At 43.4% G+C, this 25,918-nt stretch overlaps 1 protein-coding gene across 1 annotated transcript; it reads right to left on the bottom strand.

Moving 5' to 3' along the window:
- Window positions 1-2,244: 2,244 nt before the first annotated feature.
- LOC116335106 (ribonuclease inhibitor-like) lies at window positions 2,245-25,862 on the bottom strand. Its single transcript, XM_039608032.1, has 7 exons — window positions 25,236-25,862; window positions 9,278-9,451; window positions 8,817-8,990; window positions 8,388-8,561; window positions 7,586-7,759; window positions 3,909-3,955; window positions 2,245-3,733 (listed from the first exon to the last, which is right to left on the bottom strand). The coding sequence occupies exons 1-7, from the start codon at window positions 25,610-25,612 to the stop codon at window positions 3,204-3,206; spliced, it is 1,650 nt and encodes a 549-aa protein (XP_039463966.1). The 5' UTR covers window positions 25,613-25,862; the 3' UTR covers window positions 2,245-3,203.
- Window positions 25,863-25,918: the final 56 nt, after the last annotated feature.

Below are 25,918 nucleotides of genomic sequence, written 5' to 3'. Positions count from 1 at the left end.
CAAATAATGTTCTTTCATGGATTGAAAAAACAGACATCAAGTTCACACAGACTCTACCTGCCTTGTATTGCTTTCACACACACAGACAAACTGAGCCAATATGAAAAACAAACAAAAAAAAAAAATTTAAGAGGAAAAAAGTTAAGTTGTAAACCAGACAGACGCCTTTTTAATCTAAAAACCAAAATAAAATATCGATTGGTTTCTAACAGCTTCCGTAAATCCTCTGCAGAGACAGAGGCAAAGAAAAAGACAAGCCAGATGAAAGTGCAGTCACAGCACACATTTGCATTTTATGAGATTCTTATAAACGTTTAAGGATTAGCATTTACAATGAGTAACAGAAGTGGAGTTTAAAAACTGACAACATAAGATTCAATTTGAAGTTTAAATAAAGACGAAGGTCACTGAGATCAAATCTGTATTTTAGAAGCTCAATGTAATACGAGCCATATAGGAGCATATTTTTAACATTCGCCATCTGACGAAGGCACTGGGAATATTATACACACACACACACACACACACACACACACATATATATATAAATATACACACATACATATTATTCATATTCAATCTGAGCAATTAAAATTTAACTTATTCAAATTCAGTTTTTGATGGCAGGTTTGACTCTCATCATCCACTGGAGCATAAACTGGGTGTCGTCAGGGCGCTACAACACAGAGCGAACACCATCCCCACTGACACAGTGGCCAGGGAGGCAGAAGGACAGCACATCAGGAAGGCCCTGAGTAAATGTGATTATCCCAGCTGGACTTTTGTCAAAGCTGAGAAGGCGCCAAAAGAAATCTCAATCCGATCCAGAGGAGAAGGACAACCGCCCGCTCAGCGAAAACCTGTAGTGATCCCATATGTGTCAGGAGTATCGAAGCAGTTGAGACGCATTTTTTCTAAACACCGCGTCTCTGTGGCTTTTAAACCCCAAAACACGCTGCGCCAAAAATTGGTCCACCCCAAGGATCAGGTCCCCCCGACACAAACAGAGTAACATAGTGTACGCTGTTAAGTGCCAGGAGGATTGCCAGGATTTATACATCGGGGAAACCAAACAACCTCTAGCGAAGCAGATGACACAACACAGAAGAGCAACCTCATCAGGCCAGGACTCTGCAGTCTATTTACGCCTACAGCCCAGTGGACTCTCTTTAGATTAATCATTAACCTGCAGTAGGTTTCTGCTCCGACTCTGACACCTTGAACAAACCGGAGAACAGACAATATAATGTGGGTGTAGGCTTCAGCACTGCGAACATTAAACACTTCACACAATAAAAGAGTCTCAAGTTCTAACTTACCGGACAAAGATCAGCTTCCACACCCTGATATCGCTTTAGATTAATAACTAACCTGTAGCTGGTTTCTGCTCCAACTCTAACTCCCTGTATAAATTGTTGTGGCTGTGACAGCTGCTAGTAGAAGAGTTTGTTTTTAGGAGGTGGAGATGTTCTTAGAACGAGTGCGTAATCGGCTCTTTGTGTAGAGGCTAAAAGCTTTGAGCTGAAAACTATCTGCTCTGATAGTGCATTCATCACAGACATTCAGGCTTCATGTGGACATGAATCAAAGTGAAAGCAGAGAAACTGGAATGAATCAGGTGTTGTAAAAGATGGAGAAACAGGTTGGAGAGAGGATGCTGGTCCTTCTTTGAGCCTGACATCAAACATGTCATGTTCTTCACGTGCTGTCAGTGTGACACAAAGAAACCATAGGAACAAAGATGCTCAAAAGTTATTTGCAAATAAAGTAAGAAAATGAGTGAAATCAGTCCAAAGTAACAGAGTGAAGAGCAGCAGATGAAGCACAAAGAGCTCGTCCCTCATAGAGGCAGACTTGTCTCAGTGTGTGGGCTCATGTTTCATTTGTCAAGCTTCAATAAACTGGAGGAGAAATAAGTGTGCTCCCTTATGGAGCACAACTTATGGTCCATTCATTGTTTTGAGACAAAGAGATAAAATGTAAGGGAACAGTCACAGCACTTTGAATAGCTCGACTTAGCTGTTAAAAAAAATCAGCTGTTAAAAAAAATCTATGAAAACACTTGTTGTACAGTCGAGTTGGCGTAATAGAAAAAGAAGCAGGAGGTTTAGCTGGCAGAGTTTTTTAAATAAGAATTATTGAATTGAAACAAAGAGCTTGATTAGTGTGAAAGGTAACTCTAGTCCTATCAGAGCTGTGATAAAGGTGGAGTTTCTCCAAGCATTCAGAACTAAAGTCTGAATGAAAATTATCCATGATTGATTCTATATTAGTGTTCCAGTATACAAGATGTTAGTGTCCAACATAAAAGGCGGAAGCTGGACTCTCACACCACGCGAATGCTGCTGTTACACTGTCAACACACCACCACCATATTTTAGTCACTTCACCACAACTCGTATCAGGACAGACTGTCAGAGGTTTACTGCCAAAATTACAGCATGAAAAAAACAGACATAGAAAAAATACAAGAAAAAAAGTAAGTCTGTGCAATATTTGTGTAAGACACATTTGTAGCATATGAACACAACACTGTGAGAAACTAACCAAGTTTATTTCATATCAAAATGACAAACACAAATAAAAGAAATGATTCATAAAAGCCGATATTCATTATTTAGCTCATCGATTCAGCACAGTGGAAAACTCTTTAATCAAACAATGTGATACAGAACACATGCAATGCTTTGCTGTTTATTAGATAAGCCACATGCAATATGATCCCTCAATACAATCATATTCTGGTTAAAACTGCATTAAAAACTATTGAGCCAATATTTTCTGCTTATATGACTAAACATTTTCAAATGATGAGTTTCCAACAATGAGTGAAACAGTGGAAGCATGTGGAGAGTTTGGAAAAATCCCATTAAGAAAGAGAAATCAAACATTTGGATTAATTTTAATGAGCTCAGACTTGTTGAAAATGCAGAGGAGCTGGTTGTGAACTAACTTCAGAGAAACACAACATACTGATATATTTACTGTGAAGCATTGAGTGGAAAAAGACAGAAAAACAACATGTGGATCCTGGAATAATTGTAGCTTCCATCTTTAAAGGACTGAAGAGGAAGACGTTTACATGGAATAATTTAGAACAGTTTAAAACATCAACTGATTGAATCCACGAATCTGTACAGACTGAACTATCTGTTCAACAGTCAGAGTGTTTCTCTAACAGGAGGACACTCTTTACACTCAACTCACCACAGAGTCACTGACGAACCAGGCCAAAACCCCAATCCAGGATAAAGAGTTTCAGTAAATGTGGTTTTGAAGGTGTGGAGGTGGATCAGAGTGTCAGAGGAGACTCTGTAGAAGGACAGAGTGCCAGCCGGATAGTCCACATACACTGCTACTCTGTTAGAGATGGAGGAGGAGGAGGAGGAGGAGAGGGATGTTTTTCTGTTATTGTAACAGATAGAATAAGGACCATCATCAGTGCAGTACAGACTCCAGGACTGATCATTCCATCCAAACACACAGTCACCACCTCCTTTCCTTCTGATTCTTCTGTAACTCACTGATACATAAACGTCTCCTCTCCACTCGACCTCCCAGTAACAGCGACCAGTCAGATCATTTTTACACAGCAGTTGAGGACAAATATCAAATCTGTCTGGATGATCAGGATATGACTGAATCTCCATAATCCATGTCACCTTCCTGTTGTTGTCAGACAGTTTAAGGTTTGTGTGTACTGTGTTTGTGTCGATTGTGAGTTGACAGGAATCTGATGGAGAGAACAAACACAATCCAGTTGCAGTTATTTATTCATCTTCTGTTCATTGATTGACACTTTGATGATTATTCCTGACATCAGAGATATGAATGAATGATGTGACAGTTTGAAGGTGGTTGAATGTGTGCTGCTTTGTTTTAATGAATCACATTAAAAACACACTTACACTTCCTCAGACCTGGTATCAACCATCGGTCTCCAGCAGGCTGCACCCTGAAAGGAGGAGGGGGATCAGACCAGCACAATCTCTTTCAGCATGCACACATGGACATTACATGGCTGTCATACACATACTGTTAGACACTGATAAAGGAAAAGTCCAACATTTTCACAAATACACTTCAATCCAAACGTGGATCAAACTGCTGATGATTTGAACTGATCCTGGATCTGTCAGTACACCACTGTATTGAATGAAATATGACTGATTCAAACTGTGACCTTCACTATCTTTATATTCCTTTTCTTTTTAGCTGGAAAGGATACCTCCCTGCCTTTGCTGCCAGCTGTTTTTTTCTCCTCTTGGTGTTAGTGTGGTTACTACACATGATGTCTGACTTCTGAGTGAGTCCAGCATTCCGATGCAGCATAACACAGAGCACCAGAGACAGTATACAAGGTTAACAGCAGGAAGGACAGAAACTGTGTTAAATGCTGTTAATTCTCACAGTTTAATAGAGATTAACATCATGAACTCATTGTGAAAACTTATTGCAAATTAAAGGACAAAAGATAAATAAAATATGTTTGAAAACCTCAATATAATTATGAATTAAAACCACTAAAGTGTTTTATAATTAAAAAAAAAAGTGTGTTATTTTAGCTGTTAAAATAGTATATAGAAATATACTAGTATATAGAAACATGACAAAAGAACTTGAGCTGATCTCATGTAACCATGGTAATGCTTTTCCTCTGATTAAGCTACAGCCAATGACAGTTAAGGAGCTGAGTCATGTGAATGTTATCTGATTTTTTGAACCTCCTTTCTCTCATCCTTTCTCTCTCTCTCTTTGTGTGACAGGCTATAGTCTCGCCCCCTCACTGCTAGCTAAAAGTAAGCTAACATTACTATGCTAATGTTACTGCTGTGGAAAAAAATATCACCCTCAGTTTAATTGTATGTCACGATCCTGGGTCTTAAGACCCAGCAGTTTCAGGTTCTTGTGTTTTGGTTTGAGTCCACCTTGTTAGTTTAAAGTTTAGTCTGAGTTGTTATGTTTAGCTTTTGGTTGTTCGATTTCCCCATGTCTTTGCTCCTGTGTCTCCCTCTGTGTATCTGTGTTCTGAGTTCCTGTGCCTTGTTTCCCCTCGTGTTTTATTCCACGTTTCCCCAGCCTGTTGTGTCTGTGCTCTCCCAGTGCTCTCTCTATCCCTGCTCTCTGCGTCTCAGTGTTTGTCCTGTGTAATGTTTTAGTTCCGCATCTTGGGTCAGTATTTTCAGTTCCGTATCCTCCCTGTCTTGTTATGCATAATTGTCCTCCCCACATGTTCCCACGTCCCTCATTACCTTCTGTGCATTTCTGTCAGAATCTCTACTGTTCCGTGTCGTGTCATCCCTCCATTAAAGATTTAACAACCAATAAAAGAACTTTAAAACTGATCCTAAATTCAATTGGAAGCCAATGTAGAGAGGCCAAAACCAGAGTAATGTGCTCGAATTTCCTTCTACCAGTTAAAAATCGTGCCGCAGCATTTTGCACTAGTTGCAAGCATGACAAAGTGCAATCCCAACCCCTATTAAAAGGGAATTGCAATAATCCAAACGTCCATCCATCCATCTTCTTCCGCTTTATCCGGGGCCGGGTCGCGGGGGCAGCAGCCTAAGCAGAGAAGCCTCCCTCTCCCCAGCCACCTCCTCCAGCTTATCCGGGGGAACACCAAGGCGTTCCCAGGCCAGCCGAGAGATATAATCTCTCCAGCGTGTCCTGGGCCTTCTCCCGGTGGGACATGCCCGGAACACCTCACCCAGGAGGCGCCCAGTAGGCATCCTTGTCAGATGCCCAAACCACCTCAGCTGGCTCCTTTCGATGTGGAGGAGCAGCAGCTCTACTCTAAGCCCCTCCCGGATGGCTGAACTTCTCACCCTATCTCTAAGGGAGAGGCCAGCCACCCTTCAGAGGAAGCTCATTTCCGTCGCTTGTATCCGTGATCTCGTTCTTTCGGTCACTACCCACAGTTCGTGGCCATTGGTGAGGGTAGGGAGGTAGATCAACTGGTAAATTGAGAGCTTCGCTTTTACACTCAGCTCCCTTTTCACCATGACGGACCAGTGCAGCATCCACAGCACCAATCTGTCTGTCGATCTATGGCTCTCTTCTCCCATCACTCGCGAACAAGACCCCGAGATACTTGAACTCCTCCACTTGGGGCAGGAACTCATCCCCGACCCGGAGTGGGCACTCCACCCTTTTCCGGCTGAGAACCAGGTGCTGAGAAGGTGCTGATCCTCATTGACGCTGCTTCACACTTGGGTGCGAACCGTTCCAGTGCGAGCTGGAGGCCATCACCCGATGAAGCCAACAGAACCACATCATCCGCAAAAAGCAGAGATGAGATTCTGAGGCCACCGTAGTGAAAGCCCTCCGCCACTTGGCTGCGCCTAGAAATCCTGTCCATAAAAATTATGAACAGAATCGGTGACAAAGGGCAGCCCTGGCGGAGCCCATCACCCACCGGGAACGAGTCCGACTTATTGCCGGCAATGCGAACCAAGGTCTTACAACGGTTGTATAGGGATCGAATGGCCCGTAGCAATGGGCCAGACACCCCATACTCCTGCAGCACCTCCCACAGGACACCCCAAGGGACACGGTCGAATGCCTTCTCCAAGTCCACAAAACACATGTAACCTGGTCGGGCAAACTTCCATGCGCCCTCAAGTATCTTTGAGAGGATAAAGAGCTGGTCCAGTGTTCCGTGACCAGGACGAAAACTGCATTGTTCCTCCTGTATCCAAGGTTTGACTAGCAGACGAACTCTCCTTTCCAGCACCCTGGCATAGACTTTCCCAGAGAGGCTGAGGAGTGTGATCCCCCTGTAGTTAGAACACACACATCTCTGAAAACATTAGAGCACTTTTGCAAATATGTGATGTCTTGATAAATCGAGCAGATATATGAAGTTTACACAGCACCATTCTCGCATGAAAATATCTTAAAAGTTTATTTTCTGACCCAGACAGAGTAATATTTCAAACTCCGCCACTCCGTGTTTCTCCGCAACTGCCTCGTTTGAGTTTTGGACGAAATAGATTCTGGGATATTGCATTTCATCATTTCGAGCTTATTGGAGACCAAAACAGCCAATCAGATTTTTTTTGCATCCAAGTCTGTGATTGGCTGGTTTTGTGGCACAAATATAACGGTGCAGAGAAAGAGTTGAGCGCGCACGGGCAGAAATGTTGAGAGTGCGAGCAACACATTGTGAGCGAGCGCAAATGCAAAAACTGAGCGAGAGGGGCTGCTATTGTGCGTATGGATAATAGCAAACACTGAAATACATTTTTTGCACGCAGCAATGAATTTTGTTCACTCAAATTCAGCTTTTCTTTGCTCAAAATAAATTTCTCCTCAAAATGCAACACTTGCACCTGCAAATTTTTTTACGTGCGCTCAGAATAATGGCACAAAAATAACGCCATACTCAAGGAGGTTTTTGGGGACCTTCTTCCTTGATATCCGTCACTGTCCAGTTACAAGAGTGTTTCTGTTGTGAACAAAGGCAAAATGTTCCTGCAGGTGTGTTTGTTCATTCACATCTTCAGGACACAAACAGGAAGTGAGTGAAGGACACAGGAAATGTTTCCAGCTCTTGCTCCTCTATCAGACATTCTCTCCATACCTGAGAGTGTCCAGTCTCCAGACTGAATCCTTCAGTCCATCCGACAACAGCTTCATTCCTGAGTCTCCTGGATGATTGTAGCTCAGTTCCAGCTCTCTCAGATGGGAGGGGTTGGAGCTCAGAGCTGAGGCCAGAGAAGTACAGCCTTCCTCTGTGATCAGACAGCCTGACAGCCTGCAGACACACAAAACAACAATCCATCTCTTAACAATGATTTTCTGTTTGTCACATACAATAACAGCTCAAGCTGTTCAACAGTGTAAGGTAACACCCTACAATATTAGAGAGAAACCTCCAACCATCAGACAATCCACTGTGAACAGCACTTGGTGATGTTTTTTTTTTTTTTTTTACAGAGAGAGCCTACCAGTGCTCCTCCCGGAGCCCAAACTGGCTTCAGCATGACTAAGGGATGGTTCAGGGTCACCTGATCCAGCTCTAAATATAAGCTTTATCAAAAAAAAAAAAAGTTTGAACTTAAACTTTCTTTAATGTTTTTAATGCTTTAATTACTACACTCACAATCGAAACAAACAAAACAGAAAAAAGAAACTCCTGTTATGCTACCATGAATGTAATCCCATTGAAAGGGGTTATAAGACAACCTATGGACTATTTGACACATTCATATAGAATTCTACTGAGGTATAGAGGGTTAAGACATTTCTAGTTTCCTGAAGTTTTATGTCTAAATTTGGAGAGTCTGTATTATTAAGCACTTTATGTAATGCACAATAGACAAAAATGCAATTAGAATATTTCTTCATAAACATTAAATATGGACACAAAATAATATCCTGACCTGAGAGTTTTCAGTGTACAGTTTGGAATTGTCAAACCAAGAGATACATGCTTCACCCCTGAATCCTTCAGGTCATTGTTACTCAGGTCCAGCTCTCTCAGACTAGAGGACTGGGAGCTGAGAACCGAGGATAGAACTTCACAGCTCCTCTCTGAGATGTTGCAGTGACTTAGTCTGAAAAATGAGACATAAAATAGAATTAATAGTTTAGTTTAAGTGTATTTGGAGTATAATAACAAGGTTATTACATTTAGCAATTTAATCTTTAGCAATTTAAGCCTGGTGTGTTTTCTCTTCTCAAAGAATCCTTGATTGTTTACAAAGATACACTGACAAGGATTCTTCTGAGAAGAGAAAACAAACCAGGCTAAACTGGCTAATTGGTTAATTCTGTAAATTGTTGGAAAACAAAATATCACTTGATCTGACCTCAGAGTTTCCAGTTTACATTGTAGACTCTTCAGCCCACCAGAAATAAGCTTCACTGCTGAATACTGCAGGTCAGAGTTACTCAGGTTCAGCTCTCTCAAACTACAGGAGTGGGAGTTGATAACCAAGGACAGAGCTTCATAGCCTCTCTCTGAGAGGTTACAGAGACTCAGACTTAAAAAACAAAAAAAACAAAAAAAAAACAAGAACAATAAAACAAACACTAGGGTTAAATTGAATCAGGGCGCAATGAAGAACTATGATATACAGCAATAAGTAATTTTCCTTTTTTTAAAAAAGAATCCTTGTTGTCTTATCTTTAAAAAAAGGTTACAAATATGACAATGTACTGTTATTTAACAATAAAAGAAATAAAAGAATGCTTATTTTTGTTTCTTTTTAGGTAATTGTGTAAATTCATGTAAAACATCAACAACCAAAAAATAAAACTTTGATCTGACCTCAGAGTATGCAGTATACACTCTGTACTCCACAGTCCAGCAGTCAGAAGCTTCAAACCAGAATCCTGCAGTTTGCTGTTACTCAGGTCCAACTCTCTCAGACTAGAAGATTGAGAGCTAAGAACTGAGGCCAGAGCTTCACAGCTTTTCTCTGAGAGGTTACAGCCACAAAGTCTGAAAAACAATTAGGTTTATGACCAAATTAAATCACTTTATATATTGAACCCATTCCAGAAAAAACAAAAGTCATTGAGGATAACAATTCATGTTTCATTAAAAACTAAATTTATTTATGGAAAAAATATAGAAATATAACACTTTGTTAAATAAAAACTATTAACCTGCTTCATCTTAGTTGAAAACCATTAGGTGCTCATAGATTCAGATAGATTCAGTAACACCTGTTCAGTACAGGCACAGGTGCTCTGCCTTTACAAGCACACAGTGCTGTTGAGTCACTTTTGTCATTTGTAACTTTTTTATCCGTGATGTTGAATGTTTACATAAATTTAAAAAGACAAGGGGGGGATAAAACAGGTAATAAGCATGATCTGTGCAGATTCACTACCTCGTTGTTGTAGACAAAGTCAAAACTGTTGTGTTACGGAATGGTTGCAGGCATTGAGGCATGTTTTAACATGGCTATTCATCAAGGGCTTCTGATTGGGAACCACACAGCCACATTTTACCAGTGTTACATTTCACACACAAAAGTTGATTTGGACAGAACAGCCTCTGTGTGAACATTCAGGTCCTCAATACAGGACTATTAGGATCTGTTGCAAATAACTAGGTGCCACATACCACAGTACACCATCAGTGATCTAATGCTATCTATCTCGACAGGTGACGGCTGTTTTGAAGGCAAAAGGGGAATAATACAATATTAGGCAGGTGCTCATAATGTTATGGCTGTTTATATACCATTCAGAAACTGTCGCCAGTTGCGTTTTGCAATGTGATTTCTTTAACATAATTTTAACTTGGCAATACTGAGATATTTTTATTGACGTATTTGTCTGAAATTACTGTCCTGATTAATGATTAATTATTGATTATCACATTTGTTAAGCTATCTTTACAAGTTTGTGAGATTTTTATATTTAAGCATTGTTTCAGATTTTTTTTCAAGTATATATTACCACATCTACAATGGGAGACACTAATAAGCATCTGATCAGCTTATAGGAGGAACCTGGAAGCTTGGGATATAAGAGACTGGAGATGTAGGACGTAGCCAACCCATTAGGGGTTTGTAGAAAAACAGCTTCATCTTGGATTTTAATCTAAACCTTACTGGCAACCAGTAGAGAGATGCTAAAATGTGTAATATGATTTTTTTCCCCCCCAGTCGTCTTTGAGGAGACTTGCAGCAGCATTTTGGAACAACTGTTGACAGGAAAGAGAGAACTTAATGAGAACAGTAAAAAGTGAATTGCAGTATAGCACGCAGTAGGATATAAGTACATGAACGACAATCTTAAAATCGTTCACATACAGAAAAGGTTTCATTTTTAATATGAAGCAGAGATGGAATAATCAGTTTAAGCAGAGAATGCTAGCTGTCCACGTATGTGAAGCAGGTAGCATTCTCTGATGGAATTGTGGCATCTAAAAAGGCCAGTTTCTGTTTTATAATGATTCAATTGAACAAAGTTCTGTGCCATTCAGTTGTTTCACACTCACATGCTTAAGGCATGTGATGACCCTAGACTAGCATGGACTACATGTTGGAACTGAGAAGGAGATATGATTGAATATCATGAGTATAAGGTTGAAAGGAGATATTAGGTTTCCTGACCATTTGAGCTAAAGGAAGCATGAACAGAAAAAACATAGTAATCCCTATCTAGAATATCTACAAGTACCTAGAAGTATCTATTTTTCCAGGTATGCGGTCAACTAGTGTAGTGCTGTGCCACTGATACCAGCACTGGAGTGCAGGTGTTGCAGGAAGATTTTGTGATCAATGGTATGATGCAGCACTGAGATCAAGGAGGACGTGGATGGCACAGTCCTCAGAGTCAACTGAGAGGAGTAGATCTTTGTACACTTTTAGGAGGTCGGATTTTGTGGTGTAGTTGGAAAATGACCTTTTCCAAGACTTTGGAACAGGAAAGAAAGGAAAGGAAACAGAAGCATGGCCATGATTAATAGCTCAAGCTCAAGGCCATCATCAACGAGACAGGACAGAAAGCTGGAGGTCAAGGTGGAACTCCCCCAGTGGCCAGTTAGATGGCCAGCAGTGGAAGTGACAAAGCCCATCTGTGTAGCCCATCTGAAGCCCAGCATATTTGCCAGCAATGGCCTTAGGTTTAAGATTCAGCCAGCTCTAGTGCAGGATTCAAAGACTCAGGAATGGCCAGCTTTGGAATGGGACACTTTGGCTCAGGAATTTGACCACACAGGCTAAATTCCAGGTCAGGATTTGGCTGCACAGCTCAGGCACCACAAAATGCTGAGTCTTGTATTCAATTTCTAAAGTAGCTCAGGTTTATGCAGCACAGAACCCAGAGGCTCAGATTTGACTGGCTAAGGCAGAGAACACATGGTGTAGCTAGCTTGGGCTAAGGGAGAGGAGGTTTAAGGTGGTGTTAGGTAACTCAGAATAGGAGGCAAACTTTCTCGGGTTGTCAGCTCAGACAAAGGGAGAACAGATTTCAAGAAAGCTAGCAGTATCTTTAAAGGCTCAAGGGAGAACACTGGCAGAGCAGGCTCTGGTAAGCTGCCACTTGACACAGGTACTGAGGAAACAGGAAGAGACACGGTCCTGGCATCCATTACCCTCAGAGCAGGACGGCCTGATGTTGACCAACACAGGTGTGAGGAGCGAAGTGGCATTCATTGAAGGCTAGAAGGCTAAGGAAGTATGGACAAAGTTGGAAGATTGGAGCAGTAAAGACTTCCTGGAAATCATTCCCCGAAAAGCAAATACAACAAATCAGCTGAGTCCTTACATCAAGTCCTGCACAAAGTGGTGAGATAAAATCAGTAGTCTTCTGCCTCATATTCCATTGCATAAATGGAAGCCTCTGCTGGGCCCATACTGGTCTTGGTATTCAAGAATCTATGAAGGTTTACAGAATGTGTGTGTAGGAAACAGAGTGACCAAAACAAACAATAGAAAAAAAGAAAATCAAGGTATTTATTGAAAAATAAAAGGACAAAAAAATAATAAAAATCTCTAATCAAATCCAATGGTGAAAGGAGAGGAATAGAATTAGTTTGCGAGAACCTGTAGACCCTAGGTGATTACACCAGAGTTTTCTCGATTATAACATGTAAAAGGTGAAGTCTTATCTTGAGCTTAGCAGTGGACTGATAGAGAGAGGTTTGTTGAGAATCTCTGAAGACAAATTAGTGAGAACACAAAAAAACAACAGCAGAGTAGCAAAACATAATTCCATATGCCTTTTATATGAAGAAAAGATGTCAGATTTATTTTTAAGAGTCTCTGGTTCCACTATAGCAGTGGTTCTCAAACTTTTCACAATGAGTACCACCTTAAAATAAAACAAATTTTGCAAACAACAAAGTTATATGGTACTATTTACCTTAAATTGCAGCCAATGCCGCAGGCGTTTTTTATATACCCATTTAAAACTATTTACATGACAATCAGGTGTTCTGCATCAAATAAGAAGGCACACAAATTATTTGTGCCACTGCAAAATATATTTTCTGTCCACTATAAGACAGAGGAGAACACCACAGGCCTAAACCCTGCAGGTCTGACAACAGGAGGTGCATCAGTCCAGTTTTCCATGGAGACAGCGTTTAGACTGCAATCTGCTTTTGGTGGCTTTTTTGGAGCAACTGTGACATTCAGCAGTATAACTGACACACAAAAGAAAACAATAACTACACAACAAACTAACTATAGCCTCCAAACACACTAAACGTCACTAATGTCTCACATATGAAAAAACTCATTCTCTCGTTCTTTCGCTCACCCGCTTTCTCTCGGCGTCACTCCTAAAACTTCCCCCTCTTCCTAAACAACCAAATGCCACATGTTGCCATACCATTTTGATTGGCTGACATGGTACACTTTAACACCAATAGGGAAGGGGTGTTTTTTCTTTTTTTTTTTTCACTCGCAAGCGGAGAGTGTTGGCTAGCGCTCTCCATAGAAAACGCAGTTTTTACCGTTGCTTTCCCGCTGTAAACACCACTGTTTTGTTCAGAAAAAAAACATTGCTGCATCTTGTTGCTGTGTCGTCATAAATTAGTCATGTGATTTTGATGCGCCAGTGTGTCCGTCGACCCCAGAGGGTTAAGACCACATATTTCTTATGTGAATGTTATTTATTTAAATGGTCATAAACAGGATGTGATGAGTGATAACAATAACAACTGTACTGCATTAAAACATTCACAACAGGTGGGATATCCAATCTTAATGTGATGATCTGATGAATCCTGCTTCCAGGCCTAAACTACTCTGCATTTATTAAGGCTATTGTGTTTTTAACATGTTTTAATGCTTTGTATTTTGTTCTATTTAATCTGAGCTCCTAAAAAAGTCAGTCGGTTTTTATCATCACTATTCATTTTAAAGCTCAGTTTTTAAAACCTCACGATGTAACTACAGCCCAGCCCATGCAGCAATATATTAATGACTAACCTTATATTGCAGTTGTTCTCCTCACTGAAGTTTGGTCCATTTATAGCATCGTGCCATGCAATTACATTTGTCCCCAACCATCAGGAACCCCCACATTAAGTTTTATCGAGTGGAAAAAAGTTAGCGTTCATCTTCCAGCTTCAGTGTTTATATTATGCTAATAGCTACATAGCTGTGTAGCTAGCCACCACGCAGCAACTCATTATTTACCAGCTAGCCCAACTTCAGTAACCCTACAAACGTCACTGCTGTTTAGTTTTCTGTCTTCATTTTTGTCAGAAGTGATAGCAGAGCTGTACGTTTGAATTTTAACTGTGGCAGTTAAGCTGCTGGATTTTTGGCTCCACGACCCTCCTTTGTGGTTCGTGCACATCGAAGCTCAGTTTGCTCTTCATGGCGTTTCAGCCGACAACATGAAATACCATCATGTGGTGACCTTGCTGGATCCACTGTCCACCCGCTGTGTGATGACTCTCCCCCGGGATCCCAAGGGAAATACACCGCTCTGAAGGCGCTACTGCTGCTGTGGCACTTCTCACTCTCTGACGCAGAGCGGGCTGAGAAACTCCTCTCTCTCTCTCTCTCGAGCTCATGGAGAGCACATTGTCCTAGCTAGGAACGGATGACGGCGGATTCCTCTTTACTCACGTCTTCCTCCGACAGTTGCCAGTGTGAGCTGGCCTCGCCAACTTCACACTGCTGGCCGTGAAGGATTACTGCTCACTCGCAGAAGAAGCGGATCACATATTCCAGGCTACCAGGAGCTTTGGCATCCAGGCGATAGTTCCCGACTCACCGACGGCATCTCCCGTGCCCCCACCGATTCTCCCGGGGACCTCCAACTCATCAATGGTCGCTGGGATAGCGGCACCACGGAAAGGGGCTTTGGTTTTGCCATCAGCGTGACAGCGCCATGCCACCTTTGCAGTTTTAAGGCACAGGGAAACGAGCCTGCCAGCGCTCTGCAGCGGCCACAGCCACTTGCAATAAGGAAAGGCTTCTCTTCATAGAGGACTCACGCTCGGGGAGACATTTTCTTGTCGATTCCGGCTCCCAGAAGAGCCTCAGGAACTCTCGTGTTGTCTTTGCATACCTCCACCATTATATACAGTGGCTTGCAAAAGTATTCGGCCCCCTTGAACTTTTCCACATTTTGTCACATTACAGCCACAAACATGAATCAGTTTTATTGGAATTCCACGTGAAAGACCAACACAAAGTGGTGTACACGTGAGAAGTGGAACACAAATCACACATGATTCCAAACATTTTTTACAAATAAATAACTGAAAAGTGGGGTGTGCGTAATTATTCAGCCCCCTGAGTCAATACTTTGTAGAACCACCTTTTGCTGCAATTACAGCTGCCAGTCTTTTAGGGTATGTCTCTACCAGCTTTGCACATCTAGAGACTGAAATTCTTGCGTATTCTTCTTTGCAAAACAACTCCACAACTGCCCTGTGATGGCCTCATAGGTTGTCTAAGAGAATATTGGGAGCAACACCACCATGAAGTCCAAAGAACACACCAGTCAGGTCAGGGATAAAGTTATTGAGAAATTTAAAGCAGGCTTAGGCTGCAAAAAGATTTCCCAAGCCTTGAACATCCCACGGAGCACTGTTCAAGCCATCATTCAGAAATGGAAGGAGTATGGCACAACTGTAAACTTACCAAGACAAGGCCGTCCACCTAAACTCACAGGCCGAACAAGGAGAGCGCTGATCAGAAATGCAGCCAAGAGGCCCATGGTGACTCTGGACGAGCTGCAGAGATCTACAGCTCAGGTGGGGGAATCTGTCCATAGGACAACTATTAGTCCTGCACAGCACAAAGTTGGCCTTTATGGAAGAGTGGCAAGAAGAAAGCCATTGTTAACAGAAAACCATAAGAAGCCCCGTTTGCAGTTTGCCACAAGTTATGTGGGGGACACAGCAAACGTGGAAGAAGGTGCTCTGGTCAGATGAGACCAAAATGGAACTTTTTGGCCAAAATGCAAAACGCTATGTGTGGCAGAAAACTAACACTGCACATCACTCTGAACACACCATCCCCACTGTCAAATATGGTGGTGGCAGCATCATGCTCTGGGGGTGCTTCTCTTCAGCAGGGACAGGGAAGCTGGTCAGAGTTGATGGGAAGATGGATGGAGCCAAATACAGGGCAATCTTGGAAGAAAACCTCTTGGAGTCTGCAAAAGACTTGAGACTGGGGCGGAGGTTCACCTTCCAGCAGGACAACGACCCTAAACATAAAGCCAGGGCAACAATGGAATGGTTTAAAACAAAACATATCCATGTGTTAGAAAGGCCCAGTCAAAGTCCAGATCTAAATCCAATTGAGAATCTGTGGCAAGATCTGAAAACTGCTGTTCACAAACGCTGTCCATCTAATCTGACTGAGCTGGAGCTGTTTTGCAAAGAAGAATGGGCAAGGATTTCAGTCTGTAGATGTGCAAAGCTGGTAGAGACATACCCTAAAAGACTGGCAGCTGTAATTGCAGCAAAAGGTGGTTCTACAAAGTATTGACTCAGGGGGCTGAATAATTACGCACACCCCACTTTTCAGTTATTTATTTGTAAAAAATGTTTGGAATCATGTATGATTTGTGTTCCACTTCTCACGTGTACACCACTTTGTATTGCTCTTTCACGTGGAATTCCAATAAAATTGATTCATGTTTTGTGGCTGTAATTTGACAAAATGTGGAAAAGTTCAAATGGTAAATGGCCTGTATTTATATAGCGCTTTACTAGTCCCTAAGGACCCCAAAGCGCTTTACATATCCAGTGATCCACCCATTCACACACTGGTGATGGATGTGTGTGTGAATGGGTGATGGCTACGTTGTAGCCACAGCCACCCTGGGGCGCACTGACAGAGGCGAGGCTGCCGGACACTGGCGCCACCGGGCCCTCTGACCACCACCAGTAGGCAAAAGGTGAAGTGTCTTGCCCAAGGACACAACGACCGAGACTGTCCAAGCCGGGGATCGAACCGGCAACCTTCCGATTACAAGGCAAACTCCCAACTCTTGAGCCACGATCGCCCACAAGGGGGCGAATACTTTTGCAAGCCACTGTATATCCATTATACTATTTAATCCTAAAAAAAATGAGAGATTTCACGCATACCACCAGAGAGAGCAAGAGAGTACCACAGTTTGAGAATAACTGCACTATAGAGTGTGTCTGTATGGTACCTAATATTTCAGAAACACTGGCAATTTCTGTTGCTACATATAAAACAAAAGTATCATACACTTCTGTCTCGAATCAAACTTTCAGTTTTTTCACATGCCACCACCTATTGCACTGTTAAGGCCAAGGATCGGCAACCCTGGGCACGTGTGCCAGCTGTGGCACGCGAAGGGTTAACTGATGGCTTGACCATAGCTGGACTGGCCATTGGATGGTGATTTTTCGTTTTTATGGGCCGATGATTTTTTTTTATTTTAGTAACGGAATAAACAATGAAAGGTGGTCGATTGGCCAGATGATGGCAGATGTGTAAAAATAACTCAGTTGTTTGGTGGTGACAATGGCGGAGCTTCCACAGAGGCCAGACCCAAGGAGAGACCTGAGGCGGCCGCCGGTCCGAGTGTCAGGTGAACTGAACTTCAGGTAAAAAGTTATGACCTGCAGTCTATCTGGGTCAGATATAAACCAAGTTTAGGTGTAGTTTATCTTCGTTGTGCTGACTTTTTACAGTTAGTTACAATAATTCGTACTGCATACTAGCTAGTATGACGGAGTTTCTATACAGATGGGTGGGTGCTATGAAGTTACTGATAGCTAACTTTATTTTATTTATAAGGTTAGTTAGTAGTTGCCAACCGCCCCTTAAAAAATTGAATGGTCCCTCATTCAGAGAAAATATTATGTGTTTCGTATTGAGGTGAAAAGGAACAGTTTGTCCCGTACTTCAGCTACTTCAATGGAAAAAGACACAAAGCTGGAGTTATTCTGCGTCTTTACGCTGCACAGCTGCCTCTTCTTCTCTCATTTTCTCCCCCTCCCTTCCCTGTTGCTACTTCAATCATGAAACTGATCAATGATCAGCTGATCGGCTTTTCTGTCGCAAATCCCGTCTCTCTTGTTTATTCATCGCCCACTTTGCGCCAGAAAGAGGAAACCAGCGGATGTCGTGCTAAACAACAGCAGCATGTTAGTTACTCCACGGCCTCCTTTACCAGTAATGATATCTGTAACAAATGTAGAATATGTGCAGCTCTGGAGGCCAGGATTACTGAATTGGAGACTCGGCTTCGCACTCTTCATTCACCCGTAGCTAGCCAGGCCCCTGTAGCTGGTGCAGCCGAAGATAGTGTAGGCCCTGCTAGCTGTTCGCCGGCAGACCCCAAGCAGCTGGGGAAAGAGGGCGGCTGGGTGACGGTGAGGAGGAAGCATAGTCCTAAACAGAAGCCCCAGGTACACCACCAACCTGTTCATGTGTCTAACCATTTTTCCCCACTCGGCAACACACCCGCCGGGGGTCAAACTCTGGTGATTGGTGATTCTCTTCTCAGACATGTGAAGCTAGAGACACCGGCAACCTTAGTCAATTGTCTTCCAGGGGCCAGAGCAGGCGACATTGAAGGAAATTTAAAACTGCTGGCTAAGGGTAAACGTAAATACAGTAAAATCATAATTCACGTCGGCAGTAATGACACCCGGTTACGCCAATCGGAGGTCACTAAAATCAATATTGAATCGGTGTGCAACTTTGCCAAAACAATGTCGGACTCTGTAGTTTTCTCTGGTCCCCTCCCCAATCAGACCAGGAGTGACATGTTTAGCCACATGTTCTCCTTAAAATGCTGGCTGTCTGAGTGGTGTCCCAGAAACGATGTGGGCTTCATAGATAATTGGCAAACCTTCTGGAGGAAACCTGGTGTTGTTAGGAGAGACGGCATCCATCCCACTTTGGATGGAGCAGCTCTCATTTCTAGAAATATGGAGCAATTTATTTAACCCCCCAAAATATGACTATCCAGAGTTGGGACCAGGAAGCAGAGTTGCAGTCTTACAAGCCTCTCTGCAGCTTCTCTCCTCCTGCTACCCCCAAAAAAAAACCCCATCTCCATTGAGACTGTGTCAGCTCCCAAAAGACAAAAAACAAACTAAAAACCATCAATAAACAACTTCATCATAAACAATCACAAAGAAAGAACAAAACAGTATCCACATCTGAACCAAAGAGTAAAACAGTGAAATGTGGATTATTAAATATTAGGTCTCTCTTATAAAGTCTCTGTTAGTACATGACTTAATAATCGATCAACAAATCGATTTACTCTGCTTTACAGAAACCTGGTTGCAGCCGGATGATTATGTTAGTTTAAATGAATCAACACCCCGAGTCATTCTAACTACCAGAAATCTCAAGCACAGGCCGAGGGGCGGTGTGGCAGCAATTTTTCACACCAGTCTATTAATTAACGAAAGGCCAAGACAGACTTTTAATTCATTTGAAAGCCTGATGCTTAGCCTTGCCCACCCCAGCTGTAAAACTCAGAAACCAGTCTTACTTGTTATCATCTATCGTCCACCTGGGCCTTACACAGAGTTTCTCTCTGATTTCTCAGACTTTTTATCTGATTTAGTGCTCAGCTCAGATAAAATAATTATTGTGGGTGATTTTACCATCCATGTAGATGCTAAAAATGACAGCCTCAACACAGCATTTAATCTGTTATTAGACTCAATTGGCTTCTCTCAAAATGTAAAAGAACCCACCCACCACTTTAATCACACTCTAGATCTTGTCTTAACATACGGCACAGAAACTGAACATTTAACAATGTTTCCTGAAAATCCTCTCCTGTCTGATCATTTCCTGATAACATTTACATTTACAATAATTGATTACACAGCAGTGGAGAGTAGACTTTATCAAAGTAGATGTCTTTCTGAAAGTGCTGTAACTAAGTTTAAGAATATAATCCACCCACTGTTATCATCTTCAATGCCCTGTACCAACATAGAGCAAAGCAGCTATCTGAACGCTACTCCAACAGAGGTCGATTATCTTGTTAATAATTTTACCTCCTCACTACGTACGACTCTGGATACTGTAGCTCCTGTGAAAACTAAGGCCTCAAATTAGAAGTACCTGACTCCGTGGTATAATTCTCAAACGCGTAGCCTAAAGCAGATAACTCGTAAGCTGGAGAGGAAATGGCGTGTCACAAATTTAGAGGATCATCATTTAGCCTGGAGAAATAGTTTGCTGCTTTATAAGAAAGCCCTCCGCAAAGCCAGAACATCTTACTATTCGTCACTGATTGAAGAACATAAGAAGAACCCCAGGTTTCTCTTCAGCACTGTAGCCAGGCTGACAAAAAGTCAGAGCTCTACTGAGCCAACAATCCCTTTAACGTTAACTAGTAATGACTTCATGAACTTCTTCACAAATAAAATTTTTATCATTAGAGAAAAAATTACCAATAATCATCCCACAGATGTAATATTATCTACAGCTACTTTTAGTACCATCGATGTTAAGTTAGACTCTTTTTCTCCAGTTGATCTTTCTGAGTTAACTTCAATAATTACTTCCTCCAAACCATCAATGTGTCTTTTAGACCCCATTCCTACAAAACTGCTCAAAGAAGTCCTGCCATTAATTAATTCTTCAGTCTTAAATATGATCAACTTATCTCTAATAATCGGTGTGGCAAGGATGACGCATGACGGGTCCCGGGGTTTGATTTGAGAGCCAACTTTATTCACACAGACTCCTTGCCACCACATACAACCCCACAACCCTGAATCCCCGTGTCTTTAACTGGGCGTGATTGCGGATGTCATGCAGGTGCGTCCGCATGGCACCACAGACCACGCCCCACCACATACCCCCATTGCCCGATTGAGGCCGGCGAGCCATCCGGCCGAACCTACTCCCCCCAACCGGCTTCCAACCCGGCGACAGGACCGTGTCCCTTCCGGAGGCCGTCCACGCCTCCAGCGGCGGCGGCGATGCTGGACCGGAGGCCGGCCACCTGGCGAGCCGGCACGACCCCGCAGGCACGGTCGTGAGCCCCAGCTCACGGGCGGCATCCGTCGCTCCGGAGTGACTCGCTCCTCGCCCTTGGCCCCAGGTTGCGCATACTCCCCTGGCACTGGCAACTCCGCCATCTCCGGCTGGGGCAGCTCCTCCACCGCTCCCAGCTGGAGCAGCCCCTCACGCAGCGGATCCTCCACCTCCAGCGGGCACGGACCCTCTAGCGCCTCGTCCACCTCCGGCTGGAACGGCTCCACCACCACTCCCGGCGCGAGCAGCCCTTCGCGGCACAGCTCCTCCTCCACCAGCAGGCGCAGACCTCTGCGCGCCTCGTCCACCACCTCCTGCTGGAACGGCTCCACCACCGCTCCCGGCGCGAGCAGCCCTTCGCGGCACAGCTCCTCCTCCACCAGCAGGCGCAGACCTCTGCGCGCCTCGTCCACCACCTCCGGCTGGAGCGGCTCCTCCACCGCTCTCGGCTGGAGCAGCCCTTCACCCGGCTGCTCCCCCTCCTCCGGCAGGTGCGGATCCCTTCGCGCCTCATCCACCACCTCCGGCTGTCGAGGTTCCTCCACCGCCTCCCCACCATCTGGACGCGCTGGTGGGGGTGGCAGCGGCGGTGTTGCCCAGGCCTGGAGCGGTGTCGCCAGTTCTGCGATTCGCCCCAGGTGGCGCTCAGTCCGGGCCAGCAGCTCTTCCTGTCGACAGCGCACCTCCGCCGCCTGCTCCCGCTGGGTGGCCGCCATTTCGGCCACTATCTGGGCCAGCTCCTCCCTTCCCTGGCTTGGGTGTGGACCCGCCATGCCACTTCCTGGGTTTCGGCACCACTGTGGCAAGGATGACGCATGACGGGTCCAGGGGTTTGATTTGAGAGCCAACTTTATTCACACAGTGCGACTGCAGCTCTCAGCTGCCAGCCGCACAGACTCCTTGCCACCACATACAACCCCACAACCCTGAATCCCCGTGTCTTTAACTGGGCATGATTGCGGATGTCATGCAGGTGCGTCCGCATGGCACCACAGACCACGCCCCACCACAATCGGCTATGTACCACAGGCCTTCAAGGTGGCTGTAGTTAAACCTTTACTTAAAAAGCCATCTCTAGACCCAGCTGTCTTAGCTAATTATAGGCCAATCTCCAACCTTCCTTTCATATCAAAAAATTCTTGAAAGGGTAGTTGTCAAACAGCTAACAGATCATCTGCAGAGGAATGGCTTATTTGAAGAGTTTCAGTCAGGTTTCAGAGCTCATCACAGCACAGAAACAGCTTTAGTGAAGGTTACAAATGATCTTCTTATGGCCTCTGAGAGTGGACTCATCTCTGTGCTTGTCCTGCTAGACCTCAGTGCAGCGTTCGATACTGTTGACCATAATATCCTATTAGAGCGATTAGAACATGCTGTAGGTATTACAGGTACTGTGCTGCAGTGGTTTGTATCATATCTATCTAATAGACTCCAATTTGTTCATGTAAATGGAGAGTCCTCTTCACACACTAAGGTCAATTATGGTGTTCCACAGGGTTCAGTGCTAGGACCAATTCTGTTTCCACTATACATGCTTCCCCTAGGCAGCATCATTAGAAGACATTGCATAAATTTTCACTGCTATGCAGATGACACCCAGCTCTATCTATCTATGAAGCCAGATAACACACACCAACTAGTTCATGCATTTATTCCTTCCAGGCTGGACTGCTGCAATTCATTATTATCAGGATGTCCAACGAACTCGCTCAGAAGCCTTCAGTTAATCCAAAATGCTGCAGCAAGAGTACTGACAGGGACAAGAAAGAGAGAGCATATTTCTCCTGTTTTGGCTTCCCTTCATTGGCTTCCTGTTAAATCCAGAATTGAATTCAAAATCCTGCTCCTCACATACAAGGTCTTAAATAATCAGGCCTCATCTTATCTTAATGACCTTGTAGTACCATATCACCCTATTAGAGCACTTCGCTCTCGCTCTGCAGGCCTACTTGTTGTTCCTAGAGTATTTAAAGTAGAATGGGAGGGAGGGCCTTCAGTTTTCAGGCCCCTCTTCTGTGGAACCAGCTTCCAGTTTGGATTCGGGAGACAAACACCATCTCTACTTTCAAGATTAGGCTTAAAACTTTCCTTTTTGCTAAAGCATATAGTTAGGGCTGGACCAGGTGACCCTGAATCCTCCCTTAGTTATGCTGCAACAGACGTAGGCTGCAGGGGATTCCCATGATGCATTGAGTTTTTCCTTTCCTGTCACCTTTCTCACTCACTATGTGTTAATAGACCTCTCTGCATTGAATCATATCTGTTATTAATCTCTGTCTCTCTTCCACAGCATGTCTTTATCCTGTCTTCCTTCTCTCACCCCAACCAGTCGCAGCAGATGGCCCCGCCCCTCCCTGAGCCTGGTTCTGCCGGAGGTTTCTTCCTGTTAAAAGGGAGTTTTTCCTTCCCACTGTCGCCAAAGTGCTTGCTCATAGGGGGTCATATGATTGTTGGGTTTTTCTTTGTATCTGTGAAGCGCCTTGAGGCGACTTTTGTTGTGATTTGGCGCTATATAAATAAAATTGAATTGAATTGAATGTTTAAGCTTGATCAGCTGTTGTTAGAATTTATTTAATATTACTTTCTACTATCAGCTGATGTTTGCTGGAGCCACAGCTGTAAAAGCTGCTGGTCATGATATCTATTTGGATATGTGGTGAGAGTGAAACATGCAGATGAAACCAGGAGATGTCCTTACTGAATTATCAGAGCTGAACAGGTGATGGAGACACAGGTTTACCTTTTAGGTGAAATGAAGTTAAACCTGAAGGGAAGTTATAAACTGTTTCTGAGAAATAACACCAGGATCCTTTTCTACGTAGCTGACAACTGGTAACTGTGCAGGGGCGGGTCTAGCAAAGTTTTGCCAGGGAGCCAGGTAGGGCATTAACAGGGAAAGGGGGGCACAAAGAAATACTTTTCTTTCTTATTTTCATTTAAAATGTCTAGCTTTTATTAAATAATTGTCTGAATCTTACAACCAAAGTTTTTATCTGATGTAAAATGTATAGCAAATCATAAATATACCAACAAGACAGTGTACATCACTGTCACAACAGCATCTGTTTTCATTCAAAGGCTTTATGGTTTTTCCTATAATACCTGGTGAGCCGGTCTCTAGTCAAAATGCCCGGGCCGATATTTTGTTCCAGTCCAGACCTGGGCACGACACGCAGTGAATTAATCTGAGCAGGTGCATCAAAAAATAAATGACTGGGCCAGCCATGCACATGGCAAATTAGCCCGCATAGACACATTAGACGGTATCTTAGCTAACAACCCCAACTACCAGATTCGCCTACCAGTAAGAGGGACGTTGCTAGCTGGCAGCTTTTTCAAGCGATATTGAAATTTCCACATTCCGACACTTTAAATGCTTCAGGGGCTGTCAGCTCAGCGCAGCATCAGCACCACGGAACTACACGGATACATCCGTAGACTCGACACAGAAATCACAATGCGTTTTCGGGACTTTCAGGTGTATGGACCAATGTTTTCTTTCCTGATCAAACCAGAAAGCTTTAATGAGCAGCTGGGTTTGTCTCACCTTAACTGCCTGGACACAGAGGACATAGAAATGCAGCTGATTGAACTGAAAAGCTCGACTCTGTGGGGGTCAAAGTTTGCAGAACTACAGATGCAGCTGGAATCCACAGCGTGTGCGTGTTCATGGAGCTTGCATTTTCACCTGCTGGTTATCACTACCTGACAAGTTTAACTGTATTCAGAACATTGGAGAGGCCTTATTGACAGTATTTGGCTCTACATATCTGTGTGAGCAGATTTTCTCTCACATGAGTGTCCTCAGGTAGCCGTCTGAATGCTGGACACTCGGAGACCTGTGTCTCTGAGTGGGAGACCAGAGATCACATTAACATGTGTATCCCTGTATTAACAAACATGCCATATTGGCCCAGTTTATTTTTCTTATCATTGTTGTGAGGAGACCATAAATAGCATTTACATTTTCTGTTGTACAGTTCATTTGCTGTTATGGATAAAAAGTGTATTTTTTTGTTTCAAAATAGATGATAACTATTCGCTGATAGCTGCCAACATCTGCGAACAAATACAGTTCTATAAAGTTGCTCTATATAGTGTGTAACTGTTAATATAGAGCATTATTAAATTTATTGCTAATGCAATCATATGGCACATTGACTTCTGAGGAAATTTTAGATGGCACTCATCATCAGAAAGGTTGCCTACACCTCGTTTGACTTTTGAATTCTGCAGACGTGCTTTTTGTTAAGTAGAATAAACATTAAAAAAAGAACGAATGATTAGATATTTACTTACAGAGCTTTGTTGGAAGCTTTGACCACTGGCAGCAGCTTCAGAAGAGCCTCCTCTGAAGCAGAGTATTTCTTCAGATCAAACACATCCAGACCTTTTTCGGATGTCAGTAAGATGAAGACCAGAGCTGACCATTCAGCAGGAGACCAGTATTTGGAAAGACTTCCTGATCTAAGGGACTGTTGGATCTCCTCCACTAGAGAACGATCATTCAGTTCATTCAGACAGTGGAACAGATTGATGCTTTTCTCTGCAGACAGATTCTCACTAAGCTTCTTCTTGATGTACTGGACTGTTTCCTGATTGGTCTGTGAGCTACTTCCTGTCTGTGTCAGCAGACCTCGTAGTAGAGTCTTATTGGTCTGCAGTGCAAGACCCATGAGGAAGCGGAGGAACAAGTCCAGGTGTCCATTTGTACTCTGTAAGGCCTTGTTCACAGCACTCTGGTAGAAGTATTTCACTGCAGCTTCTTTTGTTTCAGACTTCTGGGAGGTTGTTTGTTTCTCTTCCAGCAGATTGAGTCCAGAGTTGATGAAGGTCAGATGGACATGAAGAGCAGCCAGAAACTCCTGAACACTCAGATGGATGAAGCAGAATACCTTGTCCTGGTACAGTCCTCTCTCCTCTATAAAGATCTGTGTGAACACTCCTGAGTACACTGAGGCTGCTCCGATATCGATGCCACA

This window comes from Oreochromis aureus, linkage group 3 (genome assembly GCF_013358895.1).
Source record: "Oreochromis aureus strain Israel breed Guangdong linkage group 3, ZZ_aureus, whole genome shotgun sequence".
Classification (NCBI taxonomy): Eukaryota; Metazoa; Chordata; class Actinopteri; order Cichliformes; family Cichlidae; genus Oreochromis; species Oreochromis aureus.
Note: the sequence above shows the minus strand (reverse complement) of the source record. Positions and strands in the feature narration are given on the sequence as shown.

Coding starts and splice junctions, on each gene's coding strand:
- LOC116335106 (XM_039608032.1), bottom strand. CDS start 25,612: ATGGGTCTTGCACTGCAGACCAATAAGACTCTACTACGAGGTCTGCTG. Junction 9,452..25,235: donor AAAGCTTCCAACAAAGCTCT/GTAAGTAAATAT, acceptor ATTGTTTTTCAG/ACTTTGTGGCTGTAACCTCT. Junction 8,991..9,277: donor TGTATACTGCATACTCTGAG/GTCAGATCAAAG, acceptor TTGTTTTTTAAG/TCTGAGTCTCTGTAACCTCT.